Genomic DNA, 26,479 nt, shown 5'->3' with positions numbered 1-26,479 from the left:
GGGTTCCGTGTCTCTCTTCAGGGGGTTTAACCCCCACGCTCCACCCCGCCTTGCAAAATGAACCGAATAACGTGGGAGCACGCGGCCATCACCCCCGCCCGGGGCCAGCGAGGGCCAGGCGCCGGGAGGAGGAGGAGCAGGAGCCGAAGCTCCACATGCTGAGGAAGAGGAGGCAGTGCCGGGACAAGCAACCGCCGCCATGGCCTTAGGACGGGAGGTCACTGGGAGGGACGGGGGCTGTTGTGCTCAGAGCTGCACCCCACAAGTCACTGCAGGGCCCCCAACAGCAACACACCCCGAAACCCAAGCCTCGGCTCAGCAGCTCAGCTCCCACCCTCAGGGAAGAGGAGGGGGGTTGGTTCTACGGCAAAACATCCTTCTCCCAAGGGACACTTTGGCTGGTGAGGTTTGTGCTCACCCCCTGAGGGGGACACGGCCTCCCGAGTACATGGGGGGGCTCTGGGCCACGCTTGTGTCCAAGTGTACCCCTGCCCCTGGGAGGCCTCTACACAGGGAACTTAAATCTAACCTCGATAAATAAAACCAAATGTTTATTTACACCAAAGAATTCCAACACTGGATCTTTCACATATGAAGGACAAAGTATATATACACAGCAAGGGGTAGCAGGGCTGTAACAAGGGTGCTTTTCCGTTGTCAATGATAATATTTGTCCACAATTACTGATCTACCATTTCAGGTTAAGTTAACGTCTGCTCACTCCTTCCTCTCAGTGCATATTTACAAGACTGTGAGGTAACTGGTATTCTCACCACATGGCACGTGAGGGAGGGGATGGTGGGTGAAGATGTGATACCGGACTTGGCGCAGTCTGATTTTTCCAGCTTTAAGTAGCCACCAGCTTGAGACCTATATAAACAATTTAAAAAACAAGATACCCAATAACAAACTAATTCCAGAGATCCGAGCCGAGCCAGGGCAGGAGGGACCCTCTGCGAGAAAGGGGCTGATGAGAGCGAGGGCTCGCTCTGCAGGAGCGCCTTCCTCGGGAGGTGGCGAGGAGTCCGGCTGGATCAGCAACTTCATCTTTTAAGACTAAAATTACATGCAAGGGGGGAGCTGGCATTCTGGTCGGCTCTTAAGGAGACAGGACTCGATCCAATTCGGGTTTCGCCCATTACCTGCACTGACTCCTCCTCAGCTTGTACCACCTCTCCCTACTGGAACTGTCTCCTCAGCGCACCCCGGCTGAGCCACGCGCAGGACACGGGGTTACAGCGAGGGGCACTTTAGGAATCCCCCTCCCCTGCCTCATGAAGGCTTGGTTTGGTAGTCTCTGGAGAACAGCACAATCCCCCAAGGTGTGGGCTCGTGGAGGAGTAATGGTGGGAACATGAAGAGAAGAGATTTCCAGCAGGATGCAAGAGCTTGGAAATGCTGTTGATTCACCTTTGTTCTTAAATGAAGAGTATTTTTGGGGGGGTGGGGGTGGGGCGAGGAGGAGGGCGGGGGGGGGGGGGGAAACTGTCCGAGAAATATTCCATCTGTAGGTCTTTTCAGGGAATCCCCTGAGTTACGAAAAGTTCAAGTAAAAAAAGAAAAATCAGCCTATAATAATTTTGTATATAATGACTGAACTACTATAAATCCACAAGCAACAGTTCAGACACGGTGCCTCCAAAGCGTCCACCCCCTCCCTTCCCCCGCCAGGCACGAGCTGCGGCCCGAGGAGAGGCGGAGGGGGAAAACCTCTTCCCCACCTGACCCAGCCCAGGCAGCAGGAGACGGAGCCCATCACTACTGCTGAGCGCCGGCAGCAGCTGGCACCGGCATCCCCAGCGTGGCGGTGGCAGAAATGACGGGGGAGCCTGCTAGAGGTCCGAGGGGGGAAGGTGTTGGCACTGAAGAAATCCCTGGAAGAGAGACAGGGAAGCGGGAATTAGCGCGACCAGCGCAGCGCCAGCCAGGACAGCCCGGGTTCCGCGACGACAGGTCAGTTTGCTGCCGCTTTGTTACGTGGTCAGAGCCGCCCAAAGGCGGCGAGATTCAAGATCTCTGTTCTCTGCGGCCCCCGAGGAGAGCGCAGGGCTGAACACACGGGCGGGCAGAGGTCCGGCAGCATCGCCCTCCTCCCCGCTGCTGCCCAAAAATCCCGACTGCAAAGCGCTTTTGCAAAGGAGACCGGAAAAGCAGGTCGGGCCGCGGCGAGGCCTTGTTTATCGCGCTCCCCCGCCCGCTGCTTGGGGCCCTCCTTGCCCTTGTCGTCCGTCCCAGGAGGCGGCCGGACGCCCCCCCACCTGCAGAACTCGCCCTCCTGGATCCTCCCGTCCCCACCGCCAGCAGAACTGACCTGACATCATACTGGCGCTGCTGACGGGAGTGCTGCCACCCGGCATGGTGGAGGAGCCCATCCGAGCTTGGTCTTTCACGATGGGATCTAGGAAGAGCACACCACCCCCCCTCAGGCGCCGACAGCACACGCAGCGGCGAGCTGCCTGCGCCCAACAGCGTCCCCCATCGCCTGCTGGAGCGCAGACGTTCCCACCGGCCCCGGTGGGGAGCGCCCAAGAGGGCGCCAAGGTAACGTCACCCGTGGAAAGTCGCCCCAGCGACGGGAGCTCGGCAGGGCTGCTCGACAGGAAGAAGGAAATTAAGGTGAAGTTGTTCTGGGCTAAGCAGCTGCCTAATTGCAGGGAGCCAAGCCCAGAAAACGGGTGTAGCAAGCAGAAAGATTGTCACTAATTACCCTCGTCTGTCACGTCTCTATACACATCCCATGGCAGCCTGTGAGTCGTAACGAGCACCACCGGAGCTCGGTGGCCTCTGAGATGTTCCCAACTCACCCACCAGCTCTTTCTTTTCAGCTGCGGGTGAACAACGCCACCACCGGCGCCGAGCCGACCCCCTCCTGCCTCCCCAGCCCCCTGCATCAGAGGAGGGAATCTCAAATTCTGCCCTTCCTCGGGCCGAGCTCGGTGCAACCTGTACCTCTAGTCGGACACAAGCTGATTTTGCTGTTTGTCCGACTCCCACATTCCAAGCTTTCAGCTTCACTTTAGGTTTCACTTCAACGTTCGCCCCAGGCACGAGGCAGATCTATAGTGTTTGTTAACAACACAACTCCCTGGAGCAGCAAGAAAACCCCCTGAGCAAACACCCGTATTTGGCGTCGCTACAGCTATTTCAAAACCTAAATATCAGGATTTGTGAAAACCAGCAAGCATTTAAAAACATCTCCTAGTGAAAGTTCCATTTTTGCTCGCAAAGCCAAAGACCTCAACACGCCGAGGTGCACGTTCAGCCACAAAACGAGTTACGAAGGCTTGTTTCTCAACAACCCAGAGTTTTACCAAGTCACAGGAATCGGCGTGTCCTGCTGAAATCAGCCCCGGTTCAGCGGCAAAGCTCCGTGAACACCGGGCTGCTGACGGGCTGGCTGACAGGGGCACGTAACCCGCCCTTCCCCCGGCGGGGGCAGGTGGCAGCGGCTTTACCTGCCGCGCAGACCAGCGGCCTCAGCGCCAGCGCGGCGATGTGCAAAGACCAGGCTCTTAGCACCCATCCGTGCAGCCCAAAGGAACGGGATTTCCCAGAGGAAGGCCTCTCGGGGCCGCAGCAGCCGATACTCACAGAAGTAGGGGTGTTCCATGGCTTCTCTCGCTGTGAGTCGTGACTGGTGATCGTATCGCAACAGCTTGTCTAGGAAATCCAGAGCTTCTGGACTCACCAGGTGTTGGTTCTCACTGTGAACAAAGCGCTCCCATCGCTTACGGGAGTGTCTGCAGAAAAAGAAACCCAGATCAGGCGAGGTAGAACGCCAAAATCCGCTTTTTTTTTCCCCCAAAAGCAGGAACTGCTGTGACAGAGCGCGGCCGCCGCTCGGTGCGGCAGAGCAGCAGTACACCGTGTCTCCACGCGGCGGCACAGCCACCACAGCCCCGGAAAGCTGGAGGGCTCCAGTTTGGAATGGATTTACAGGCCTAAAAAATTCCAGTTTCTGCTCTTCTCGTACGCCCCCAACATTAGCTCCTTGCAGTTTTGGTGTGTGTCACACAAAATAACTCCATGAGGGGAAAAAAATATGCAAATGCCATCTTCAGCAGCACTTGATTTTCTGCACTGTAATTCTGAGAAACATCGTTTTGGGTTCCCCCCCCCCCCCCCGCCCCGAATACTGGAGAGAGCATTTGCCCGTCATGCTCTACGCTCTGGCGGTTCATTTATTGCCTAGATGACATTTAACAACCTTTCCCCAAGTCCATTTGCAGATAAGGCACCACGGGAAGCACTGGCAAAAGGGATCAAAGGTACACAGTGACAGTTCTCAAGAATCTTGGCTCTGATTTCTCCCATAAGCCTAAGTTTTCGTTTGCTGCAAGGCCCGTTGACAAAGCAGCACTGCCCAGATTTTCACGAGCTTATGAGCTACTGTGGACCTTGGCTCACCTGCCCAAGATGTCATTGAAACGCGGATCCAGTTCGATGTTGTATTTGTCGATGTAGTCATACAGGTCTTCTGTTCCCAGCACCTTGGCTATCCTCACCAGCTGGGGGCAAACAGAAAGATCAGTTGCCGCTGCGGGGGGACGGTAATGCCAGAGCCAGCGTGAAGATAGAGCAGCACATTCCCTTGGGAGCTTGAACTTCATCTCAGGGGTCTGAACCAGCAGCCACAGGGTCATCCCATGGCTCCGACTTCCCCGGCCACGTCCCCTCCCAGGCACCATGAACGTGCCTCTGCTCACAGCTGGAGCCCCAGGCAGCCGCCGGGGGGCTGCACGCCCCGACGCCACTAAAGCCCGAGACCTTGCACCGCTTCCTCCCTTTGCAGCAAGAAACTACATGAAGCCAACAGGGAGTAACTGGTCAGAAAAGCCGAAACTGTTAACTTGCACGGGAAGGGCGAAGTCCCACCCTGGAGGGCTCCAGAAGGAAGGTCTGAGAACAGCAGGTCGCTGTTCTTGAACATCTGCACGTTAGTTCAAGATGCAGAGCACAGGTTAAAGTATTAAAGCTTTGGCCTAAAGGCAGCACATCAAAGATTTGAGAATCTATACAAAACTGTACCAAATCCACGGCTGCTATACAGAGGGGAGGCAGGGTGGACAGTGGCAGGGGCTTTCCACATACCACCACCTCAGGAACGGCCGATCTATGTACCAGAATGCACCAGCCTTGACAGAACTACGGCTAGAACTTTTTCCAGCTATCTACTGAGGAGCTCGTAAGTACAAAGCACTATAAATCTACTTAATTGGTTAGGTAATCTTGCACACTTGAGAAAAGGAACGTGGCTTCCAACCGAGCGAAGAAGCCCTTAGAGAAATGCTGAAATTCCTCTTCGGCTCCCTCGACAGGAGTGTGAGCAGGAAACCTGCACTGCGCCAAGAGAACAGAGACCGTACATGACCAGCTCTCACCTGATCATAGTTGTCATGGCCATGGAAAAACGGCTCCTTTCGGAATATCATACTAGCCAACATGCAACCCAAGCTCCACATATCCAGACTGTAATCATACATCTGTACAAAACCAGAAGGACAATTCAATTTCTCATGAATCAAGCAGAACAGGCTCCCAATACTAACAGGGTCCCCCCCCCTCCCCCCTGCGATAAAACCACGGGCACATTACGCTGGGAACAGACTGAAATGCCTTCATGCCCCTTCCTCACTAGACCACTGTTCAGCTCAGCGTTCCAGTTAGGCAAACTAGGATACAGCAACGAGCAGAACAGCAGGTATCCTATTTCCATCTTTGTCCATAAGGATTCTGAAGACCAGGGCCGCCTTCTGCTTCCACTGCAGCCTTCAACGTTACGAATCGTTGCGAAGGGAAGCGCCACAAGGAGCCACAAAAGGAGGCGACTCCACAGGGCACACGGGCAGGTGAGGAAGGGCCTTCATCCAGAACCAGCCCGCTCTGGAAGTCTCCAGTAACGCTGCTATTCCCAGCCCACAGCATTTCCATACAGAAACCTGCCGTCAGAGCCGGGGATGTTTTTACAGCTTAATTTAGAAGTTCCTGCAGTACTAGCTACTGCCACAGGGGCTTTGTTTCGCTCCTGTACCTTACTGCAAACGCAGCCTTGGTAAAAAAAATACTCAACGTTTGTATTCCAAGATCCAGGATGACAGTTCTGCGGCTCTTCCTCAGGTCCTCAGAATACTCATTAGTCTAATTCAGTGGCTCTACAGCCACTGCTTTCCGTGACACATTTCAGAACGGACTGTCTTTAGCTCCAGGTCTCTAGATATCTGAATTTCTGGTTTGCTACCTTGAAATGGCACAGACTTCCCAGATAAAAGTCAGGGATAAACCCTGGTAATTCTTACCTGATAATCTACAAGGAGTTCTGGTCCTTTGAAATATCTGGAAGCCACTCTGACATTGTACTCTTGGCCAGGGTGATAGAATTCAGCCAAACCCCAGTCTATTAGCCTAAGCTAGAAATGGTAGAAAACAAAGAAAGAAGGCTCAAGGGATGCTCCAGCTCTCCACTGGCTGAATGATGCTACAGGTGAGCTTAGTCTGAAGCTTTGTTTACAAGTCTTCTACTTTTAATGAATTTGAAGTTGATCAGAGTATCTGTTTAGATGTTCTGCCCCAACCCGTATCACTAACGGGACCAAACAAAGCACCTCTCCGTACCAGCCCTGTTCACGGTTACCTGTGACCCATCAAAACTTCAGAAAAGCAGCGTACAGAACTTCAGTTTACATTTCTCCCCACGAAGGAAGCGCAGTCCCCCTCGAAGATGTCTGCTAGTACCGCTACAGAGGAGCGCCCCAAAGGGATGCTAGCTTGCCAAGGGAACAGGAGAACCTCCCCCCGCCCTCCCCCGCCCCACGTCACCTTTCTGTGCTCATGGTCAATCATGACGTTGTGAGGTTTGACATCTCTGTGCATGATTCCCATGCTATGGCAGTAATCTAGGGCCTGCAGGGGATGCACAAAGAAACAGATGCTGGAGTCACAACAGCTTTTCCAGTTCAACCATATCCAGAAGTATTTCCACACGTACCAAGCCTAACTAGAGAGCAAGACTTTACTGTTTAGGGTTACAACCTGGGCTAGACTCGTGGACCACAGAAAACACCTCTACAGCCCCCTCACCAAGGGAGGTCCCAGCAACAACAAACAAACAGCAAAACACCAACTTACCTTCAAAATCTCATACATGTAGAATCGAATATCATAATCTGTTAATGTCTGGTATAATTGCTGTGGGACACAAACACATCGTATCAGTGTTCAACACCCAAGAACAACACCCCATCCCTGCCATTACCAACCACCCAGCCCTGCTCCCCGCTGCCACTGCGGTTCTCCAAACCCATGTGAAGGAACAGGAAAAGTTTCCCAAGTTACTCTGACCCCACACCCGACTGATCAGTCTGTTCCTCCCCCCTTACAAATCACACAGTTCACTTCCAGCTCTGCTCAGACAGTTCTGGCTCCTGTCACTCGCCCACCACCAGCACGATGCACTACGCCCGGGTCTCAAAACGACCGAGGGTGCTCTGCAACATTAAGCAGCTATCGCAGCTGGCACGGCACCTCCTGAGGCAGGTCAGCAGGGAAGGGGACAAAGAAACATTTAAATCCCTTTTCCCAGCAGTATGGAAAGCCACAGAAACAGCTGTCCACATTTAAAGTGGTTCAAGCAAATAGTTACACACTGAACACAAAAATGTTTCCAACAGGCGCTGGTGGTCCACAAGATGACAGATTAATTTGCTCTGAAGGACAGAATCTGGACTCTCATCTTGTAACTTCCGTGGCAAAACGGTACTCAAGGACTAGTTATAAACTTCTGTCCCAAGTGCATTTACCTCTAAAGTCAGTTACTACGTTGGAAGGAAACGATTAAATAACCTGCCCGCTGTGCACTTGCCTTCCCCCAGAAAAGCATTACGAGTGTCTTTCAAATGGAAAACACTCCCAGTTCACACCCCACACTGTACCTTAAAGTCTGTGTTGTTTACATGTTCAAAAACCAAAGCGGGTGTCCGAGACTAAAACAGAGAGAAAAGTGTTCAGCCGTGTTGAGTTGAGATAATACGTTTTCCTTTAGGATAATGAATTAAACCATTTTTACTCCTAAAACTGCTAGAAGCCCCTCTGCCTCAGCCAGCCTGATGATTCCCCTCGGACAGAGAAAGCAGAGCCAAAGCCCGCAGCCCCTGGCAGCGCTGTTTGTAGAATGAATTAACTTGTCTCCGTTCACTGGTATCTCATCCTCACAGAGCGAGGGGCTGGAGGGACCTGTGGGGGAAGGGCCCTCTCAAGGAAGTTAATCAGATTAAAAGCTGATCTGATTAAGCAATTCAAAAGCAGGCTAGAAGAGCAGGGGAAAACAAGCCGCCAGATCAGAGCTGAAGTCAAACACAGCAACTTCACCCATAACCCCAGCGCACCCTTTACGCCCCTCCCGTACTCACCACGGGATCTTTCACTATATCTGCAAGAGTGATTATATTGGGGCCGCCTCGCAAATTCTCTAAGATCTTGATTTCACGCTTGATTTTCTTCTTTTTAACAGGCTGAAGAACAAAAACCCGAAGTGTAAGACAAAGCACTCCAGTAAAGCGAGGCCAACAGCCCAACATCCAGACCACAGAGGTAGGTGACTGCAAGCCAGCAAACCACAGGGGAGCCTTGGCAAGGTAAGTTCACACAGCTCCACCTTGCTGTTACCGAACTGTGCCTCATTCCAGTGGGGGCTCAAACACCTGCAGTCTCCTTTCTAACCGTACAGCCCTGACAGCTACAAACATTGGTGTCACGTGAAGAGGGTTAGGAAGATTTCTTATTGTTTTTAAAGCTGTCTGAACAGGACGTGATAGTCCCAAACTTCTTCACTGGCAGGTGGTAAACGTGTAACTATGAGAAGCCATGAGCTCTCCCAGGGCCACTAAAGGAAGGTATTTCACCAATCAAGGCCGTGGAATAACCAGCATCCAGGAGACCCTGACTCGGCCTGGAAGGAGGTTACATCCAGAATGGCCCATGCAGAGTAGAAATGAGAATTTTAAGGTTAGCAGTCCCTAAATCTCATCAGCGGCTTTAAAGGACAACGATCCCATCAGCTCACAGGCCTCTCGGCACACGACGGCGCGCCAGGGCGCTGGTAGTCAGAGGAGGTGAGAATTTCCTAGTCAGCTGTTGAAGCGTTGCTTAGCTCCAAGTAAAAATGTGTTGCACATCAGGACTTCTCGAAGACAGAGGCTAATTCCTTACAGGCAGAGATCTGACTGAATAACCAGGCGCAGGGCTCCTACTAGGAGGCTCAAGATGATGGCCCATGTCATCGAAATGACACTCCAAAGCCAGACTTCCAGGATTTCAGTTTTAGAACACGGGACTTTTTAGACTAAATGCTGCACTTTCTGGCCTCCCAACCACCTCAAGACAGATATCACCTTTGCCCAACCCCCAGCTCACCTTGAGAATTTTAACAACTACTTTTTCGTTATTTGTAATGTTGATGGCTTCAAATACTTCACTGTATTTGCCTCGGCCTAATTTTCGAACTAGCTGGTAGTCATCTTGATTTCTGTGAAGACAAAAAGTCAAGAGTTCCAAAGAGCTCAGCCGTTTCCATCACAAATTACAAACTGCTCCTTAACACGACATCACTGCCTCACCTTCCAGACGAGGGGGATTAACAAGGGGCTTACGCCTCCTGAACGCAACGACTGAGAATTAGGAAAGAAACAGGAAGCTTCTACTTGCCCAAGTTGGATTCAATCCAGAACTTGTTTCTTCTGCAGTGGGTAACATAAGCCCAGATGCACATTTCAGCCTCAGCAAGCTTGAGCTACCCCTTCTGCTGCTCTCTCTATATTTGGAAGCTACATTTTAACCTGTATAATGCTGTTAAGAAATCCACAAAGCCAGGAAGACCAAAAGCTAAAGTGTGAGCCTGTTTAAAAGCAGACCAGGCACAGGCCAGCGCTCACGCTCGGCAGGCTCTGCCCATTTCAGAAACCAGGAACGGCCACAAAGCCGAGGGCAGAACTTCGTGTGGGCCCTGCAACACAACAGCAGGACGGCAGAGCTGGCATCCCTGCTGTCTGATTCTGGGACAGTTTAGTCATGAGCTCCATTTAGACACCTCCTTCCTTCAAAAAGCAGCAGACGTGCCTTGTCCAGGCACTCAGAGCGCCGAGCAACAAGTCACAAAACAGCAAGTGCCCACTCAAGCCTGCTGAGCCTCTTCACTCGCCCAAGGCGGGAGCGACTTCAGCTGCCTTTTCACTTCTTTTCAGCCCCACACCCCGGGCTGGTTAGGCTGTTTCAGATCAAGGTTTTTTTGTCCTCTGAAAGGACAAGTTTTCTGACTACCTGGCAAAAATTCTTCAAAACCAAACTCTTAAGGGAGCTGCTAAAAACGTTCTTGCACTGCTGGGGATTTAAAAATTTTGACAACAAACACTTTTCTGAAGAGAAGTCGTGCTCCTACCACTTGCCATGCACACTAAACATCGACCAAGGAGCACAAAAAAGCCTAATGCAGCACAGGGGCCTGAACTCCGCCCAGGCCCCACGACACCAGAGCCTGCGGGGATCGACGCCGGTCCAGGGGCATCCACAAGCAGCCCAGAGACCTACCCCCACTCGACGACGTGCGACTCATAGTCCCAGTACTCCCGGGGTCTGTGTGTGTTCACATCCGTGTAAACTCTGGCCCTGCTCGGCACGGGTCCCGACATATCAGACAGGTTGGCAGGCGGGAATGATGAGATGCCTGAGAGCAGAGGCTACCCGAACCGCAAAGCTGGACAGAGGATAGAGGCCTCAGATTCTTCCACCTGCAGACAGAAAATAAACCAGAGGTTAAAAACTCAAGATACCATAAAAATATTGAAGTTAATCATTAAAAGCTGCTGAGGAGGAGAGGCTGGATCCCAGCGACAGGCCTGGGGTCATTTGTCAGAGCTTAGAAACAATTTGCCTGCTCTCCCTCACGCAGGACGGGACCACTTGGCCCTGCGAGCCAACGTAACACCCCCCTACACACACCTTGCAACTTCCAGCGTGTAGTTTCCAACTCAGGGTTGCAAAGATAACCCTCCAAATGCAACGTGCTCTCTATCTGCAGCCTTGCTCCTTCCTTTCAGCTCCAGAGCGAAGGCAACAGCCACTGGCTGAAATCTGTCCCCACCCTGTGCCATCCCACGTCATCAAAACACTTGGTGGACTCGAGGTTGCACAACTATCCCCTCTCGCACTGCACGAACAAATGATGCTGCCAACCCAGCTGACAGGTCACCTGTCCAACCTAAATTAAGAACTTTCTGAAGTTTCAACTTCTAGAAACACCAATCTCCATTTAAATCAGAACTTTGGGATTTACTTGCAATTCGTAGAAGGACTGACACCTCCCATGTGCTCACACAGGAAGGTTTCTGTGCTACGCTGATTCATTCTGTGGAAAGGAAATAAACCCTGAACTGATCCCTCACTACTCTGCCCTTTCTGTCTGCTGGAAAATGCAGGCACCAACCGAAGCATTTCTGCACAAAGCAAGGCTGGTCAGCTCAGGAGCAGGCTCCTGGAGGAGCAGAGAAATCCAGGCACTCTCAGAGCTTCTCAGTTTCAAGCACCCGCTCACCCCTATATTGCTGTACAGGCTTGTCTAAAACAGCTCAGCGGCCTTTCAACACAATCACCCCTGCTGCTTTCCCCACAAAATACAAATTTAAATGTGTTCACCTGAAAGGAATCAGGACCAAAACGTTACATCCCAAGATAAAACTGCTGAAGTCTGGACATCACTCTGGGGATTTTCATACCGCAATTTTTCCCATCTCCACATATTCTGAAGGCGGCTTTTGCTACCCCGTTCAAGCCCTCCCGCACGGACATCTCATCCCACCACCTCACAACAGGCACCTTCTACATAGAACCCTCACTTGAAAGCGAGCAAGACTTGCAGAGCAGGCAGCCGCCGCGCCTCCTCTCCGGGCTGACCCGAGGACAACAGCAGCAGCTCGCGGTCCAACGCAATTAGGTCCCAGCACAGACACCAGCAGTCTCCAGGAGATGCAGGACATCTACAGTGATAAGCTACATCCACCCTAATTAGAGTATCATGAGGAAAACCAGCAGCGAGACAAGGACGGACACTGGGAAGACTTCACAGAGGCCAGCCATGACAAACCATTCAGGGATTAAGCGGCTTGAGGAGGCTCGAAGACTTCACGCCAAACCGAGGCAGCCAGAAGAGTTCTGCCGGGATGGGGCTCCAGGTTTGGTCACAGCTTTCTACAGTCAAAGACATTAAGTTCAACTCTCCAAAAGACAGTGGCATCTGTGTTGGATTACGATGCTTTACCCAAACACAAAAGGAAAATATCGCTGCAAGAGTCTAAAGATGTTTCTCTGGATTCTGCTTGGCCAAAGGATTTCGTAAGCACCTCTGCTTCTTCCTCCTTACAGTGTGATTTTAGCAAAACTACTCTGAAATTTTACCACTGTTCAAAAGTCAAATATAGTCAAAATAACTCAAAAGATTGTTGTAGGTCAAAGACTCTAATTTCTGAATATTTAAGACAACAGTGACTTACTATAATTTCATACCAAAGTATTTTCCTGCCTAAAACAAAAGCAGTGCTTTTGCACCTCTCCCGTCTTTCACCACGAGTGAAAGCTGACACACTCCTAACATTTAAGCACAAGGATCTCTTTGTCAGCTTTCAAAATAACTCGGAAGGAAGGAAGCCGTACCCGAGCATGAAAGAGAATTGTTTGGTGCCCAGCATCGGGCAGAGACTGCCCAGCCCCGTGTAGAGAAAGGCTCGCTCGGCGGCAACACCGTCATCCAAACGAACGTCATGTGTTTATTTGCTGCGCTGATCTGAACCCTCCTCAGCAAACGGGCAGCTGCTGGACTGCAGGAGGGAGCAACAGCCCTTGTTAATCAGAAAGACCAAGAAATCCGCTCAGAACAGCTGGCTCAGGCTACCAGGGTAGGTCAAGACTTGCAGAAGCAAACCCCTGCTCCATCGGCAGCGCCCTGTCGTTTACTGGAGGTCTGCAGCACTCCAGCCTGCTGCAAGGACCACGGGCTACGAAGCTGGGGGAGGACCTGGGGGACACAGGTCCGATGTCCTTCACCGTGGCACACAGCTCGACCAGCAGCTGGTTCCGCGCCCGGAGGCGGGAACGTGCGCGAGGTCTCTTTCTGGCGCGGCCTAAGCTTCCTCAGGGGGCAGGACCTTGGCAGAGCGGGTTATTTTTTGACCCACTGACACACAAACGGTGCTGAAGGCAGCCCCAGGTAGCCAGGGTCGCAGCAGCCAGCCCCGAGGGTAAAAAGGGACACGGCAACTGTCCCAGAGCCCACCACAGAGGTGCGACCGAGGCTCAGCCCAGCAAAGGAAGGATGGGGCACTTCAGCCAGGTGTTCGGCTAATGGAAGAATATGAAGTATTACTAAAAAAAAAATTAAAAATAGTCTATTCCCGCACAGAATGTTAGTCCCCTAACAAAATACACTTTCAGAAGACTGGGCAGCAATCATTTCAGACCTCAAACCCTTGCTGGGGCATGACTCAGACACTGTGAAGTGAGATGTGTCACCCAAAACCATACTGGGCACTGACAGAGCATGCGAGTTTACTGAACGCTTTCAGCACAGTGAAATTTATTAGATTTTGAAGTTTAATCACTGTGGTTTTGTTCCTCCTCATTCCATGTGCTTCTGGCAGGAGGTGCACTGGCTAATTTCCTCTGCCCCGTACTCCCTGTGTAGGAATTAACTGAACCTCTCTCTCTCTCTCAGATGACTTAGCAATTTTAATTTTTAAGCACAACTCGGTATCAACAAAGAACACGTGACTGCCCCACCTCATCCAGCTTCCCAAGATCAGTTTCAGCACAGAAAAGAATAATAAGCAAAAGAAAAATCGATCACATTATCTGAAGACAGATCAAATTTCACAGCGGATATTTTTTCTGACGCAGCTCTAGCACAAGCTGTATGTTGGAACAGGCTGCTCAGAGAAGGGCTTTTTCAGGAAATCATGGACTGTAGTTTCTAAGAATGGCACATAATGCCTGTTTGTGAAGGCAGGTATTATCGTTCTTCATCCAGGAAGAGGAGAGAGTCTGCACAGATAATTTGGTTTTAAAGCAAACAAAGTTACATACACACACAAACCTACCCTGCCTGAGAGCTGCTCACTCTCTCGGCTCAAAACTGCTCAGGAATTTGTATATATTTTGCTTTCACTGTCCTTACAGAGGGATAATTTTGCAGCAGATCCAAGCGCTTTGACAGAAGGGACCGACACAAATAGGGACAAATAATGGGGAGAGCCGCGGTCCGGCACAAGCCAGTTTCGCTTGCAGTTTTAAGGCAGAAAATCTACAGCATGAGCGGTGATTACACCTAGGTGAGATGAGTGTCCTGAGCTTGTTATAAAGGAAGATTCTATTTCTGCAGAATCCAAACAGAACATGTCCTTTATTAATTCCCGCATTAATGACAGAATCATAGAATAATTTATACTGGCAGAGACTGCTAAAAGTAATCTAGTCAAAGTAGATCTAATTAGATCAGGTTGCCATGCCCAGTCCTGAGCATCTCCAAAACCCACAATGCATCTCTGAAAACTTTAATTTCTCTGGCAGAGAAGCGCTTAACGAGGAATCACAACCCGGAGTTTGTAGGCAACACACCAGAGGTCACCGAGAGGAAGACAAAGCTCCCAGTTACGGTCTGGCACGCACTGTTGGATGCCGAGGCTCGCCTGCCCAAGGACAGAAAACAGCACTTCTGTCCCAGCGCCTGCGGGGACCCCCCGCGGTCAGACACGGCCCGACGGCGCTCAGGGGGCAGCTACGGCAAACGGGCACCAAACGGGCACTGCGTGGGAGTTTGGGGCTCGGTTCTCCCCCCTTGGCCTGCCCTTAAAAATGCCCTTTAAGGATCAGCAAACGGGTAACGAGCCAACCTCCTCCACAGCACCCTGACCAAGAGCACCCCACAGGACCCTGCTCACAAAAGCCACCCGAAGAACCCAGCAAACTGCCGGTACTACTGGTAATTACTCCGCAGGAGTGCCCGAGAGCCCCAGTCGAGGGACAGAAACAGTTGTGCTGCCACCATATAGGAATTTTTTAATTGGAAGGTCTATTAATTAAAAGAGATCAGTTCTTAAAAGTTTGAACTATTCTAACAGCAGCCTGGCAAGCCAGACTTTCTGTGCCTGAAGTTCAATAAAACGGTAAAAAGCCTCTCTCAAGGTTCACTTTGATTTTTAAAACATTTTCATTTAAACCACTTTTACAAACCCCCTCCTTTTTAAAAAGGGATTTTATCACCCGTACGATGCACTCCAATCCCAACGGCAACCCCTGCCCCCACGGAGGACTTGGTTTCTTGGGATGTATCCGTGCGTACAGCACCTCTGCCCGATGAGCCTGGGCAGTTCCTACGCCCTCCGTCCTTCCAGGTGGATCCACTCGCAGCAAGTGCCAAAAACACACGGCTAAGAAATCCACGCAAGGGAATTTCTGAGAAACACACCTACCTGGCCTCCAGTAAAACTCACCTCTCTTTCTTAGTCAAGAATACCTGAGGTACCGGGATCTTTTCTTCCCCCTTTGAAATGGAAATGGTTTTGGCACGGCGCTTCTCTCAAGCACACGGTCACTCACCCGGAACCTTAAACCTACGAAGCCGCACCAGTATGACGCAGCGCATGTCCAGACCCCCAGTGAGCTGGAAGCCAAGAGCTCCCCAGAAGCCTGGTGTCCTGAGGAACCTGCAAGTGCTTCCAAGCGATGACCTTTGTGGAGAAGGTTTAGAGTATAAATAATGTCCCCAAGAACACGAGCACCGCTTGACCCTGGCCTCGCTCTGGATTGCTGCGAGCAGCACAGCCTGCCCTCCGCGCCAGCAGCGCACCGCTGCGTAGTTCCAAGTTCACCCAGAGCAGAGCGAACCCAGTGAACTACGTTCAACACCACATAAACACAGTTATTACCGATGACCCGCCTGAACTGAGGGTCAATTAGCAGAAAGCAGTCCCAAAGGAGTAAGGCAGGCCACAAACTGCACCAAGCCAAGCTCAAAGAGCCAAGAAAATATTTCTGTCACTTCATCAACTCCAGACAGACCGTCCCAGACAACCTCATCCTCCTCTCAAGGAGAAAGCGAGCTGCACAGATCAGTCAAACAGGTCTAGAGACTCTCCTCTCACTTCCACTTTCCCCACATAAGCTCATTACCAGCGGCGACTGTGACAGACTGAGACTGTAAACAGGCTAAGACAGCCAGCAGCCAGTTCATTCTGAAAACAGAAAGCCCTCTGCCAGCTGAGAAGAGCAGAATTACAGCAAGCAGCCTGGAATCAAAAGGTTATTCCTCTCTTTCATCCACAACGGCAAGTAGGACATTACCTGTCAGAGTAAACGGTGCAAACCCAGCCTCTGAAATCACGAGTGTATGATGTGCTTTATTAGCGAGAGGAAGCGTTACAATTATCAGACCACACTGATGAAGATTTCCCTCACACAGCCCATTTATCCCTCGCCTGTAGCCTCCCAGGGCAGGAGCACTCATTTCCTCAGTGTTTGGAGAACATCTAGTTCTGGATAGACACCACTGAAATTAAAAGATCAAGACATGCTTAAGCACTACAGTACAGACTACTGTCAGCCAACATTTAAGCAACGCCCAGCTTACCTTTAAAAGAAGACATAATAGTAACCAGCTTTACAAAAAAAAAATACGCTCTATCTCACAAAAGAAATCTGACTCGTGTATTTTCAAGATGCTGGAACTGCAGCCACAGGAGTACGGAACAGATGACCTCCAGAAGTCCCTTGCAACCTATATTTTTCTATGATTTTATAGCTGAAATAGAAACAAGCCTCGATTAACAAACCTGACATTTTACATCCTTTCCTGGAGACCATTTACCTACTAAAGGGACAACTTCAATAAAAAAGCAGATTTTAAAATCTAATTGAGTTAAAAAAATAAAAGCTTAAGTTTGAAATCAAACTTTTCTCTTGGTAGTTTTTTGGAAGAGCAGAGTCTGGTCTAGCTACATTTTTCCACTAAAATTATTTTCCAGATTTCTTTTAAATAGCTGGCTGTGTCCGGCTGCGGAGAAATAACAACTCATGATATATAACGACCTCAACGTCCTCTTAAACGGGAACAGTTGTGGTTAATTCAAAACAAGACACGATCAGTCACCAGGGAAAACAGTTGACAGGTTTAGTTAAACTGGAAGAAACATCTTGGAGTAATTCTGCACTAGCAACGTCCTAAAATCGAGACTGGTTCTGCCTTCATCAGCTTTACCAATTCCTCCCCTGAATCCCGCGTGGTTCTTGCCAAGGAAGAACTCAGCCCTTGTAACGGGGATCACGACCCACACGGCAGGCACAGGACCGACCCCAAAGTGGTCCGACGGCAGCGCTGTATTTCGGGACCACCTCCACAGCCTGGGGGAGAAGGGGCCTCTCCTCCTTCACCAGCGCCAAAAGCAGCGTCTCTCACGCCCGCCGCTCGCCAGGCTGCCCGGGCAGTATCGCCGGGGCCCACGTGCTCCCCTAGCAGTTCTGCCACAGCCAAGGCTTCACTTTTGCTCAGACCTGCAACGGGTAAGTTTTAGCGGAGCTTACACAGGCCCTCCACAGGTCTCCAGCACCCCAGCCCAGCCGGGCAACTGGCCTCTGCAAAACTTGGGCGTTGGCACCAGCACGTGTACCTGGGGCAGAACAGCCGGGATCTTCTCCAGCAGCAGGAAGCTGCCAGTGACGGGAACGCTCCTCGCTCCGTCTCCTAAGGGATTTTGGACACCACAGTCAGCTTGGAAAGCTCTTCTCTTCCACTTCTCCCCCAAATCCATGGGCTCTCCCTTCTGTTTTCAGAGCTAAGCTAGTCCACAGCACACAGAGCAAAGGGAAAGCTCTTCCTACCACAACCACCCAAGACTCACCGGGGATGAGGCCGTGCAGCTGCAGCGGTCAGCGACACCAGCAAGACACCCAAGGCCCAGCAGCCGAGCTTCCCGGGCCGGCGGCTTCTCCTGCCTCCTCCCCCAAGTCAGCAGAGATCCTCAAGGCCAGCGATGAAGACTACTGACACGATCAAATCAAAACGGCTACGAACGTCACCAGGAATTGCCAAATTAACCGGCCAGTACGCACACACCGACGCAGAAACCGATGACAACGCTCTTCCGCTGGCATCTCTTCCCGGCCCGGCCAGTTCAGGGTTCGGGGGTGGGTTTTTTGGAGGCACACCTCTTTAGGTCTGACCTACAGCCAAAGCAAGAGCACTTGCAAGGACTTCAGTGGGAAGCAATTCTTTTTCTTTGAAGAGCATTAACAAAACTAAAGCTCCCACCGCTGGAGCTCTGGACAGGATTTTCCCAGAAATCCATTTCCAAAACTACCCTTTCTGAGGTCCCGGCAACAACCTTCTTCCTGAAGGCTCACATGGGGCAATGTTTCAGCACCACTACAGGCTCCTCACAGCTGACATCAGGTCAACTGGCAGCGTCCTCTGGAAAGTTCTACCCTCCTAATTACTGCCAAGTGACACAGTTGTTTTCCTCGTTAATTAGCACAGAATACCGGCAGGCCAATCGTTCAGCTCCTACGGTTCACCTACAGAGAGCGATTTAGCGAGAACTCAGACAACTCAACTGTACCTACCATCCCTAAAAGTTACATGTTTTTAATTGATCTGATCACACAATTCCTAGAGGCAGGAACAGTTACCAGAGCCAAAGCACAACCCAGCATACAGGGCAGCTAACTATTTTTTCAGGAAATCACCAAAATCAGCTGTTCTCACCAAGTGGGCAATGCACTGCAAACCACCTCTGCCATTCAGCGGGCATCCCGAAGCCTCAGCAAGAGACAACTGGTGCAAACCCCTGCCAGAAAGTACAAGTTCTAACATAATCCTCTAAAAATTCATCATTATTAACATAAGACAAACTTAGCTACCACCATTCCAAAAATCAAATGGAAAAAAACCAGTTTAATTAAACTCCAAAAATCAGTATCTGTTCTACACTGGGCACCCCAACACAGCACACCCAGCGCTGGGTTTATACAGCTACAGCCAGACAGGCAGCTTGCCCACACATTGCAGGTGACGTACGTGTGTTGACCAAGATTTCAGTATTTCACACCAGCGTGTTGGAGATTAACCGAAGCCTGGTGACAGCGTCCATCCCTCGGCATAACCCGGCAGGGACACGAATGCTGGACCCACCCTCACCGTGCCAAACCAACCTGCACCGCTCTCGGCCACATCCAAAGTCAAGAACTCAAGTTTATCCATCTCCACAGCGTTTTTCTTCACACCTTGCAATCACCCAGTGAAGCCACCGCACAGCATTAACTCGTGGCTTAGGACAAGCGTATATTTGTATGCGCATGTGGGACGTAGGCCTGGATGTCACAGGCTCCAAAATAACAAAACTTGTAAGTCTTCATTTGTAAACTCAGTTGAAATGAATCTGGATGCTGCACAACTTCCTCAGCAAGCAAAAAGCCCTCCTTTCTCTTCTGGAGCACGATCTGCAGAAGGTAAGGCTGTAATCTAACAGCCACTGGTAACAGAAAAACCTCTGACAAAGCGTGTGAGAGAAGGACCATTGCAGGAGCTCTTGCTTTTCTACACTGGAAATGAATTTGGTGCGTGTCCACGCTCATCCATTTTCAGAAGGCTAAAAATAAAGATTTACTGACACCTCACGCACGCGGGTGCAAAGACGCGCTGAGAAACTGCCTTCCCTGAGGGCAAGGACCCGGCAGAGGCGCCACCTCCCCTCCCCGGACACGCAGGAGCACTTTGGGGGCACTTCCCAACACGGTGAGACCTCTCCCCGCCAGTGTTCTGGCATATAATTCCGTGTTAACACCACAGAACACACTGGGCTCCCCCTGCACTTAATTAAAAAAAAAAAAGACTATTTTACCCTCTGGTTGCTGCAGAAGGGGCGAGGGCAGGGCCTACTTCCGCAAAACCGGACAGAACAGCTTGATTTTTCTAGGACTCCTGTTAACACTCGAAGACACGACTATCCAGTGGGCAACCTGCAGCCAAATTCCACCTTGGCCCCAAATGATTTTCTACTTCCCTCTAACACACATTTATTTGCCACTCGCTCCAAGTAAACGTCCATAACACAATCCAGCCGTTAGCTTAAGCAGCTGGACAGCCTCCCTGCAAATGGCAATAGTCCTTAAAAATCAGAAATCGGTCAGAAGGACATAACCCAACCCTCACAAATAAACTCCGTGGAAAATTAAAATTATTCAAACCGTAACCTTCCAAATACAAGTCTGTGGGGGTGTTGGCTTGAGCCCACATCAACAATTCCCATTTCTGATCAACCTTGGGTTGACAGAGTTGGCACCTTGATGGCAACGGGGTCCAAAAACCAGCCTGTAAAACCCCTCTGCTTTCAGCAACAGCCCTAATGGCAGATCAGAGAGCTGCAGTCTCCTCTTCAAAGCAGTTTTTCTAGGTCCAAAGGAGAACTCCCTTTTCTCCAACCAGGTTCTGTAAATTCCAGGAAAGACAGCTCTTGGAAGCCCCTGGAAGGAGATACCCGAGCTCAGAAAAATTATCAAAGAGTTGTCTTGCAACCAAACCCAGGTAACGCCTGTAGCTAGATTAAGTCACAGCGGGTCCTTCCTGACCTTAAAACCCCTGGGGTTTATTCTCTCAAGACCCTTATGGGACAATACAATCTATGATGGCATCAACCTCGCCCAGATAGTTTATCGAACAGATACCTCAATGTAATCAATTCAGTAATGGAGGAACAGTGGAGGTGACAGGTCTGGTAACCCAGAAACAAATCCCTGCCTCTCCAGAAATGTGACATGAAATTAATCACACCACCACAATGTCACCCATTTGCTTCTCCTGGCTTCCTTTCCCTGATTCCTCAGAGGACACGAGGAAAGATAAAAAGAGAAAATTAGTTCTGTAAGGAGAAATGCAGAAAAAGAACTGAAGTGGGAGGCATAAGGACACCTGCCATCTAATAAAATTGGGAAAAGTTACATCCCCAGCCCTTTTATCCAAGTAGAAAGTTTCTTCCTCTACAGCTCCACAAATCTGTAACATCCTTTCTTTGACAACTTTGACATCCTTTCTTCCCAAGACTCCTACCACGAACCCATTTCACGTCTCTGTACCTAACCTGCACCACTTGAAAATGCCCCGAATCTCAAATCTTCCCGTGTCCCACCTTCAGGGAACAGTATTTGACTTTCCCCAGTAATCCCCACTCACCGGTTTCCATCCTCATTCTCACGTTTCATCAGCTCCCAAGCAATCGAGCACCATTAACTGCCCCTGCACAAAACTAAACTCCGCTTAATGTCACGAAACATTCCACGATCCAATTCCCTCCGCGTTCGCTAGAAGCTACTGCCAACCTTACCGCCTCTCTTCCGAAGAGCCAGCTGCCCAATGGAACCCGTTTCTCCTCAAGCCACGAAGCCAGGGGCCCTGCCAAACCCAGAGAACCTGTTCTCCATCTCCCACTTGAAGTCTCTCCGCTTTCTCCAGAGGCATCTGAAGAGCTGGACTTCCAGCCATGAGACGCGGGAAAGCAGCCTGCCCTGCGCACGGGGTCAGGCGCTCCTCGGCCGGTGGGAGCCGCCTCCTATTCCAGTTTTCTTTTTCCAGCTACAGACACAGCGTGTGTCTCTGCAGAGGATGTACCAGTGCTGGTATGTCCTGCCCAGGCATGGCGTTGGGCTGTAAGAACTGGAACACTACCCTAGTCCTCATTTTAGGACTAATTAAGGAGCTGATCAAGCTTCATGCTTTCCCCAAACCCTGCCTGAAGTCTTCCCAAGCTCAGCCTCCCCTCTCCCAGCACAAGCTTCACCCTTTCCTACATCATGCTGACATGAACTACGCACAGGACGAGCAACTTCTCTGCACCTCCCCAGGCTACACGCAGGATCTGCGCTGGCAGAGTCGCACCCAACACCCCGGTCGATCGGCAATGCCGTGTGAACGCCAGCTCTGCTTGAACCTGGATATTCTGAGCAACTATTAGGTTTTTGAAAAGAGAGCAAATGCGTTCAAAGAGCAAATCAAATCTGCCCCAAGCAGAAACGCTGCTGCCTCCACGTGCCTCTCTCTCAAAAGACGCTGTCGCACCCGGTCACCTCCGCCGGGCGCTCACCCCCAGAGCGAGCCGCTCTCCCCAGGGGGTTTTGGAGCCCGCACGGGGAGCACCCAGCGCAGCCACCCCCAAAGTCACACACGCAGCACCCACTTCCACAGCCCGGCGTCGATGGTCAGTGCGGGAGCAGCTCTCCAAGACCCCGACCCGGTGGCAGTTCCGAACAGCCCCACGCCGTCGCAGACCTTTCTCATGGGCACCGGGGCTCGGCAAGGGCAGGGCCACGGCACAACCCAGGCTCAGGATCCATAAATTAAGCTCGCAGAAGTGAGGCACATGCCCTCATGAGTCTCTGCATAGATCAACCACTGCTGTCAGCAGAAAACATACCGATGACTGAGCGTTCATAATCCAAACTTTATTGGTTGTACCCAAAGCCCTTAGTAAGAAAGAATAAAGTAATCGGACAAACAACACACATCGGGTTTCATAATCTTATCTGCCCTTTCGTCTACAAGGCATATTTTACCAACAGCCACACCGCTTGTTGCCCCAAGGCACAATTAACCAAATCGCGGCAGAGGCGAGACTGACCACCACCGCTTCCAGAAGAGAAGAGCGACTGGTGGGGAAATCTGCGACCACCACCTTCCCCTCCACCCAGAAAGGCCCAGAACGGAGTCCCTGTGCGGCTGGGGGTGGGAGCAAGAAGAAACGGGCCTCTCCTTGCCCCCCTCCGCTACACCTCGCAGCCCCCTGCTTTTTTGGGCAGGGCGGGGGAAAAAAGGCGAGACGGAGCCTTTTAAGTAAATAACACCAACACCGCCTGAACGTGCGAGGTCGGAGAGCCGGGGGGAGGGGAAGGCTACCCTTCCGCGGGGCCCTGCCCTTCCTGCGTGGCCGGGGGCAGCGGGCAGCCCCACAGCTGGTCTCAGGCCGGGCCGAGAGCAGCCGAGGCGGCCCCTCCGCAGCGCCCGGTCCTGCTCCCCCGCCGCGGGAGCACGGAGACCCCCGCCCCGGGCAGGAGGCGGCTGGCCCTACCCTCCCCGCTGCGCCGGGCCCGCCTGTTCCCTCCCCCCCCGCGCCGCCACCGCCCGTTCCCCCTCAGCGTCGCCGGGCCGCCCACATCCCCCGCCGCGGCCCGGCTCTCCTGAGGGGCGGCCCCGGCCCCTCAGCCCACACCGTGCCCGCAGCGGGGCGGGGGGGGGGGAGGGGGAGACGGGCGCGGAAAACGCGGTGACGCCTCCCCGCCGTCGCCCCCTCCGCCCACCCCCGCCGCGGGGCCCCAGGAGGGGCACCGGAGCCGCCGCAGCCCGCCGGTACCTGCCGCGGCCGCCCGCTCGCCGCCCGCCCGCCGGCCGCACACAGACAATATGGCGGAGGCACAAGGCTCGGCCGCCAGCCGCAGGGACCAGAGCGAGGCGCGCCGGAAGCGGAAACCCCGCAGCCCGCGGGCGCGCGACGTGCTGCGGAGGGGCGTGGGCGCGCATGCGCAGCAGTGGGGAGAGCCCGCCGCAGGGTCTTATGGGGGCTGTAGTCCACGATGGGGAGGGCGGTGCTACCGGGCGGGGAGGCCCCGGGGGGGGGAGGCTCAGGCCTTGTCCCCGCTCCGCAGCCCCGGGCCGTACCCCGGCACGGGCAGCTCAGGCCGCCCCGTGAGGGGAGGCGGCGCGGCCCGGCCCGCCCCTGTCGGCCTCCTTCGGTCTCCGCGAGAGGCCCAGCCGTGCGCGGCGGCTTCCCGGGCCCGGACCCCTCGGTGGGGCTCCCGAGCGGCCGCCCCTCAGCGGGGCTGTACGCGGGGCCCGCCGCCAGGTGGCAACTGCGGCCTGCGGAGCCGAGCCGGGCCCGCAGCAGCCCCCGCCTCCTGCCCGCCGGCCCGGCCGTGCCCCGCGGTGGTGGGGGCGGCCCTTCCCCCGGCCCGCCAGGCCCCGCGGCCGAGGCCCTGGGGAGGCTGCTGAGCGGGGGTGCCCCGCACCGGGGGATCCCCGAGCCATGCGGGTGCAGGGGCTGTGGCGGGGGGGGATGGAAGGGGCTCTTCCCCCCCCCCCCCCTCCCCCGGTGTTAGCAGGGCCGGGCCCGAAGCTGGGCTGAGCCCTGACCTCTTCCAGCGCCCGGTGACCTTCGCTCCCTGCTTTTCACGTTTTTAGCCCCAATTTCCTGTCGTGCAGCCCGGGAGATTCGATTTTCCCCCAAGGGCTGGCCAAAGCGCATCATCCCCAGACCCCTCTATGGCAGGGGAGACCCCAGGGAGGAGGAGACGGTTCGGGGCACAGCGTGACCCCTCTGCCGCTGCGGCCGGGCTCCGGCCAACCTGGAGCTGCCCAGAGGCAGGAGCGGGGTTTGTGCCGAGCTGTGTCCGCGCCCCCTTCCCCCGCAGCCCCCTATGCCCTTCAGCACGCGGGTGTGTGGCACAAGCAGACAGGAGCCAGCCTGGCTCCCCCTCAAAGTCTTCCCCCCCCCCCCCCCCCAGCCATGGCCTCATGGAAAGGCCACGCTGCTTCCCCCCCCTTCTGGTGTGGGAGTCAGCCCCTCGGGAGGGGCCGCTGGCCCAAACCCCACAGCCCCTCACCCCGGGTCACTCCCATTAGGTAAAGGAGCAGCTCGTCTTGGCGGGGGTATCTCCCTCTTGTGCTTTCCTTGTATTGTACGGGCCTGGGTCATCGAGGAAATCTTACAGGTCCTTCTGCTGCCGAGTGGTCATGGGGGAAGCCCGGCCCCCTTCCCCCCATTGTCAGCGGCCGGGCCGTATCCTCGCTCCGAGCCCCGGCCCCTAAAAATAGTTCTTTGTCAGGCGATTGTTCCGACACCTTCACGGCGGCATTGACGTGGGCCGGAGCAGGAGAGCGGTGGGGTAGGTGGAGGGGAAGGGCTGGAGGTCCCCCCTGGGATCGCTCCGAGTATTCACCGCTGATAACGGCCCCTGTTGGGGGGAAATGGGCTCCCGGCGCACGGCTGCGTGCCGAGGGCCTGCCCCCGCCGCTGCCCGCTGGTCACCTCTCCCCTACCTGTCCCGGCCCTTCTGCCAGCTCTGCACCTGACCCCCCACCCTGGCACCCCCAAATAGCGGGAGGCCTCTGCCCAGGGCACATGGGGAGGATGGAGCCCTCCCGAGCCACCAGCTCAGACCCCGCAGGGTGGGGGTCCAGCTCCACACCCCCCCAACCAGCACCCTGGGGCTCCCCGTGTGCCCCTGCCCTCCTTGCCCCAGTGGGGCCAGGGCAGGCAGGGGTCTGCCCTGGGGGGTTGGGGAGTGGGGTTGCTGGTGGGCGGGAAGGCAGCCCAGGCCCCCACCGTGTTTCGGAGGGGTTGAGCTCAGCCCTGCAGAGCTGTCCCTGCCCCAGCTTCCCACAGGGGTGACCCACAGCACGGTCCTTCCCCATCCCCCCCCCCCCCCCCCCCGAGACCCCCATCTCGACTGATGGTGCCTGTTCGGTTGAGCCCGGGGAGCCGGCACCCCCGCAGGGCTCGTGGTGGGGAAGGGGCTGTGCTGTGGCAGGACAGGGCTCAGACACCCCCCCCCTTCCCCAGCCCCGCTCCCCCATGTCTCCCAGGAGCTGCAGCGCCCACAGCCCCCCCATACCCGCTCAGAGGGGCCCTTCGCACCGCGCAGCCCCAGCACGGCCCCACGCAGGAGAGACACCCCCCGGGGAGAGCCCCCTCCGCTTGTCCCCCCCTGCCACCCTGACCGCTGTCAGCTGGAGGTGACTGTCCCCCCAGGGCCCTCTCCTGCTTGGCCATCCCAGCTGCAGAAACAGGATTTTATTTCCCATGAGCACGAGCAGGTCGGGATTAAAATAACCTCCTGGCCCAGATCCCTGCTCTGGTGTCGCAGGAGATGCCGCGTTTGCCACGAGCGCTGCCCGGGGCTCTGCTGAGCGCCCCAGCCTCGACCCCCCTCCCATGGTGGGGACGTGCCCATCCCTTGCCCAGCCCGTGGGGACATCTCGCTCTCCCAGCTGTGCCTGGCCATGCTGGCTCTCGGGGACGCTGGCCCCACTCAGTAGCCATCCCCACGCTGGGCTGAGCCCCCCGGGGGCCACTGACCGTGGGGCAGGGCGCAAGGCCAGCCTCGCTCTGATTACCCCCAGCGCTTTTTCCTTTTTCTTCCTTAATTTACTGAGTGCTAAATCCAAATATTACAACTTCCCCTCCATGCCGCTGGTTACGCAGGCGGTCCCCGGCCGGGCATTGTCTTATTGTTTGCAGAGGGAAGCTCCAGCGGGAGATTAACCTGGCGTTCACCCCGCGCTGCGGCTTCACACCCTGTCCCTGCCGGCGGGGCCCGTGTCCCCAGGGACCATGGCTGGCACGGGGTCCCGGCGAGGCGGGCAGCTCCGAGGGGTCTGGTGCACGGGGCGGACGTGGTGGGGCGGTGG

At 53.9% G+C, this 26,479-nt stretch overlaps 1 protein-coding gene across 1 annotated transcript; it reads right to left on the bottom strand.

Moving 5' to 3' along the window:
* Window positions 1-1,572: 1,572 nt before the first annotated feature.
* Window positions 1,573-23,458, bottom strand: CSNK2A1 (casein kinase 2 alpha 1). The gene is made up of 13 exons (XM_086474913.1): window positions 23,427-23,458; window positions 10,579-10,778; window positions 9,409-9,520; window positions 8,406-8,507; window positions 7,929-7,979; window positions 7,126-7,185; window positions 6,817-6,900; window positions 6,297-6,407; window positions 5,382-5,483; window positions 4,408-4,508; window positions 3,592-3,740; window positions 2,312-2,398; window positions 1,573-1,874 (listed from the first exon to the last, which is right to left on the bottom strand). Exons 2-13 carry the CDS (start codon window positions 10,677-10,679, stop codon window positions 1,759-1,761), a joined length of 1,176 nt encoding a protein of 391 aa, XP_086331039.1. The 5' UTR covers window positions 10,680-10,778; window positions 23,427-23,458; the 3' UTR covers window positions 1,573-1,758.
* Between the last annotated feature and the right edge of the window lie 3,021 nt (window positions 23,459-26,479).

Source organism: Leptosomus discolor, chromosome 17, assembly GCF_034619465.1.
Source record: "Leptosomus discolor isolate bLepDis1 chromosome 17, bLepDis1.hap2, whole genome shotgun sequence".
Classification (NCBI taxonomy): domain Eukaryota; kingdom Metazoa; phylum Chordata; class Aves; order Leptosomiformes; family Leptosomidae; genus Leptosomus; species Leptosomus discolor.
Note: the sequence above shows the minus strand (reverse complement) of the source record. Positions and strands in the feature narration are given on the sequence as shown.

What these genes read in the sequence shown, in the direction of transcription:
- CSNK2A1 (XM_086474913.1), bottom strand. Translation starts at nt 10,679, where the DNA reads ATGTCGGGACCCGTGCCGAGCAGGGCCAGAGTTTACACGGATGTGAAC. An exon ending in TAAACAACACAGACTTTAAG is followed by an intron (nt 7,186 to 7,928) that starts GTACAGTGTGGG and finishes TGTGTCCCACAG; the next exon opens with CAATTATACCAGACATTAAC. An exon ending in TTGACCATGAGCACAGAAAG is followed by an intron (nt 6,408 to 6,816) that starts GTGACGTGGGGC and finishes TACCATTTCTAG; the next exon opens with CTTAGGCTAATAGACTGGGG.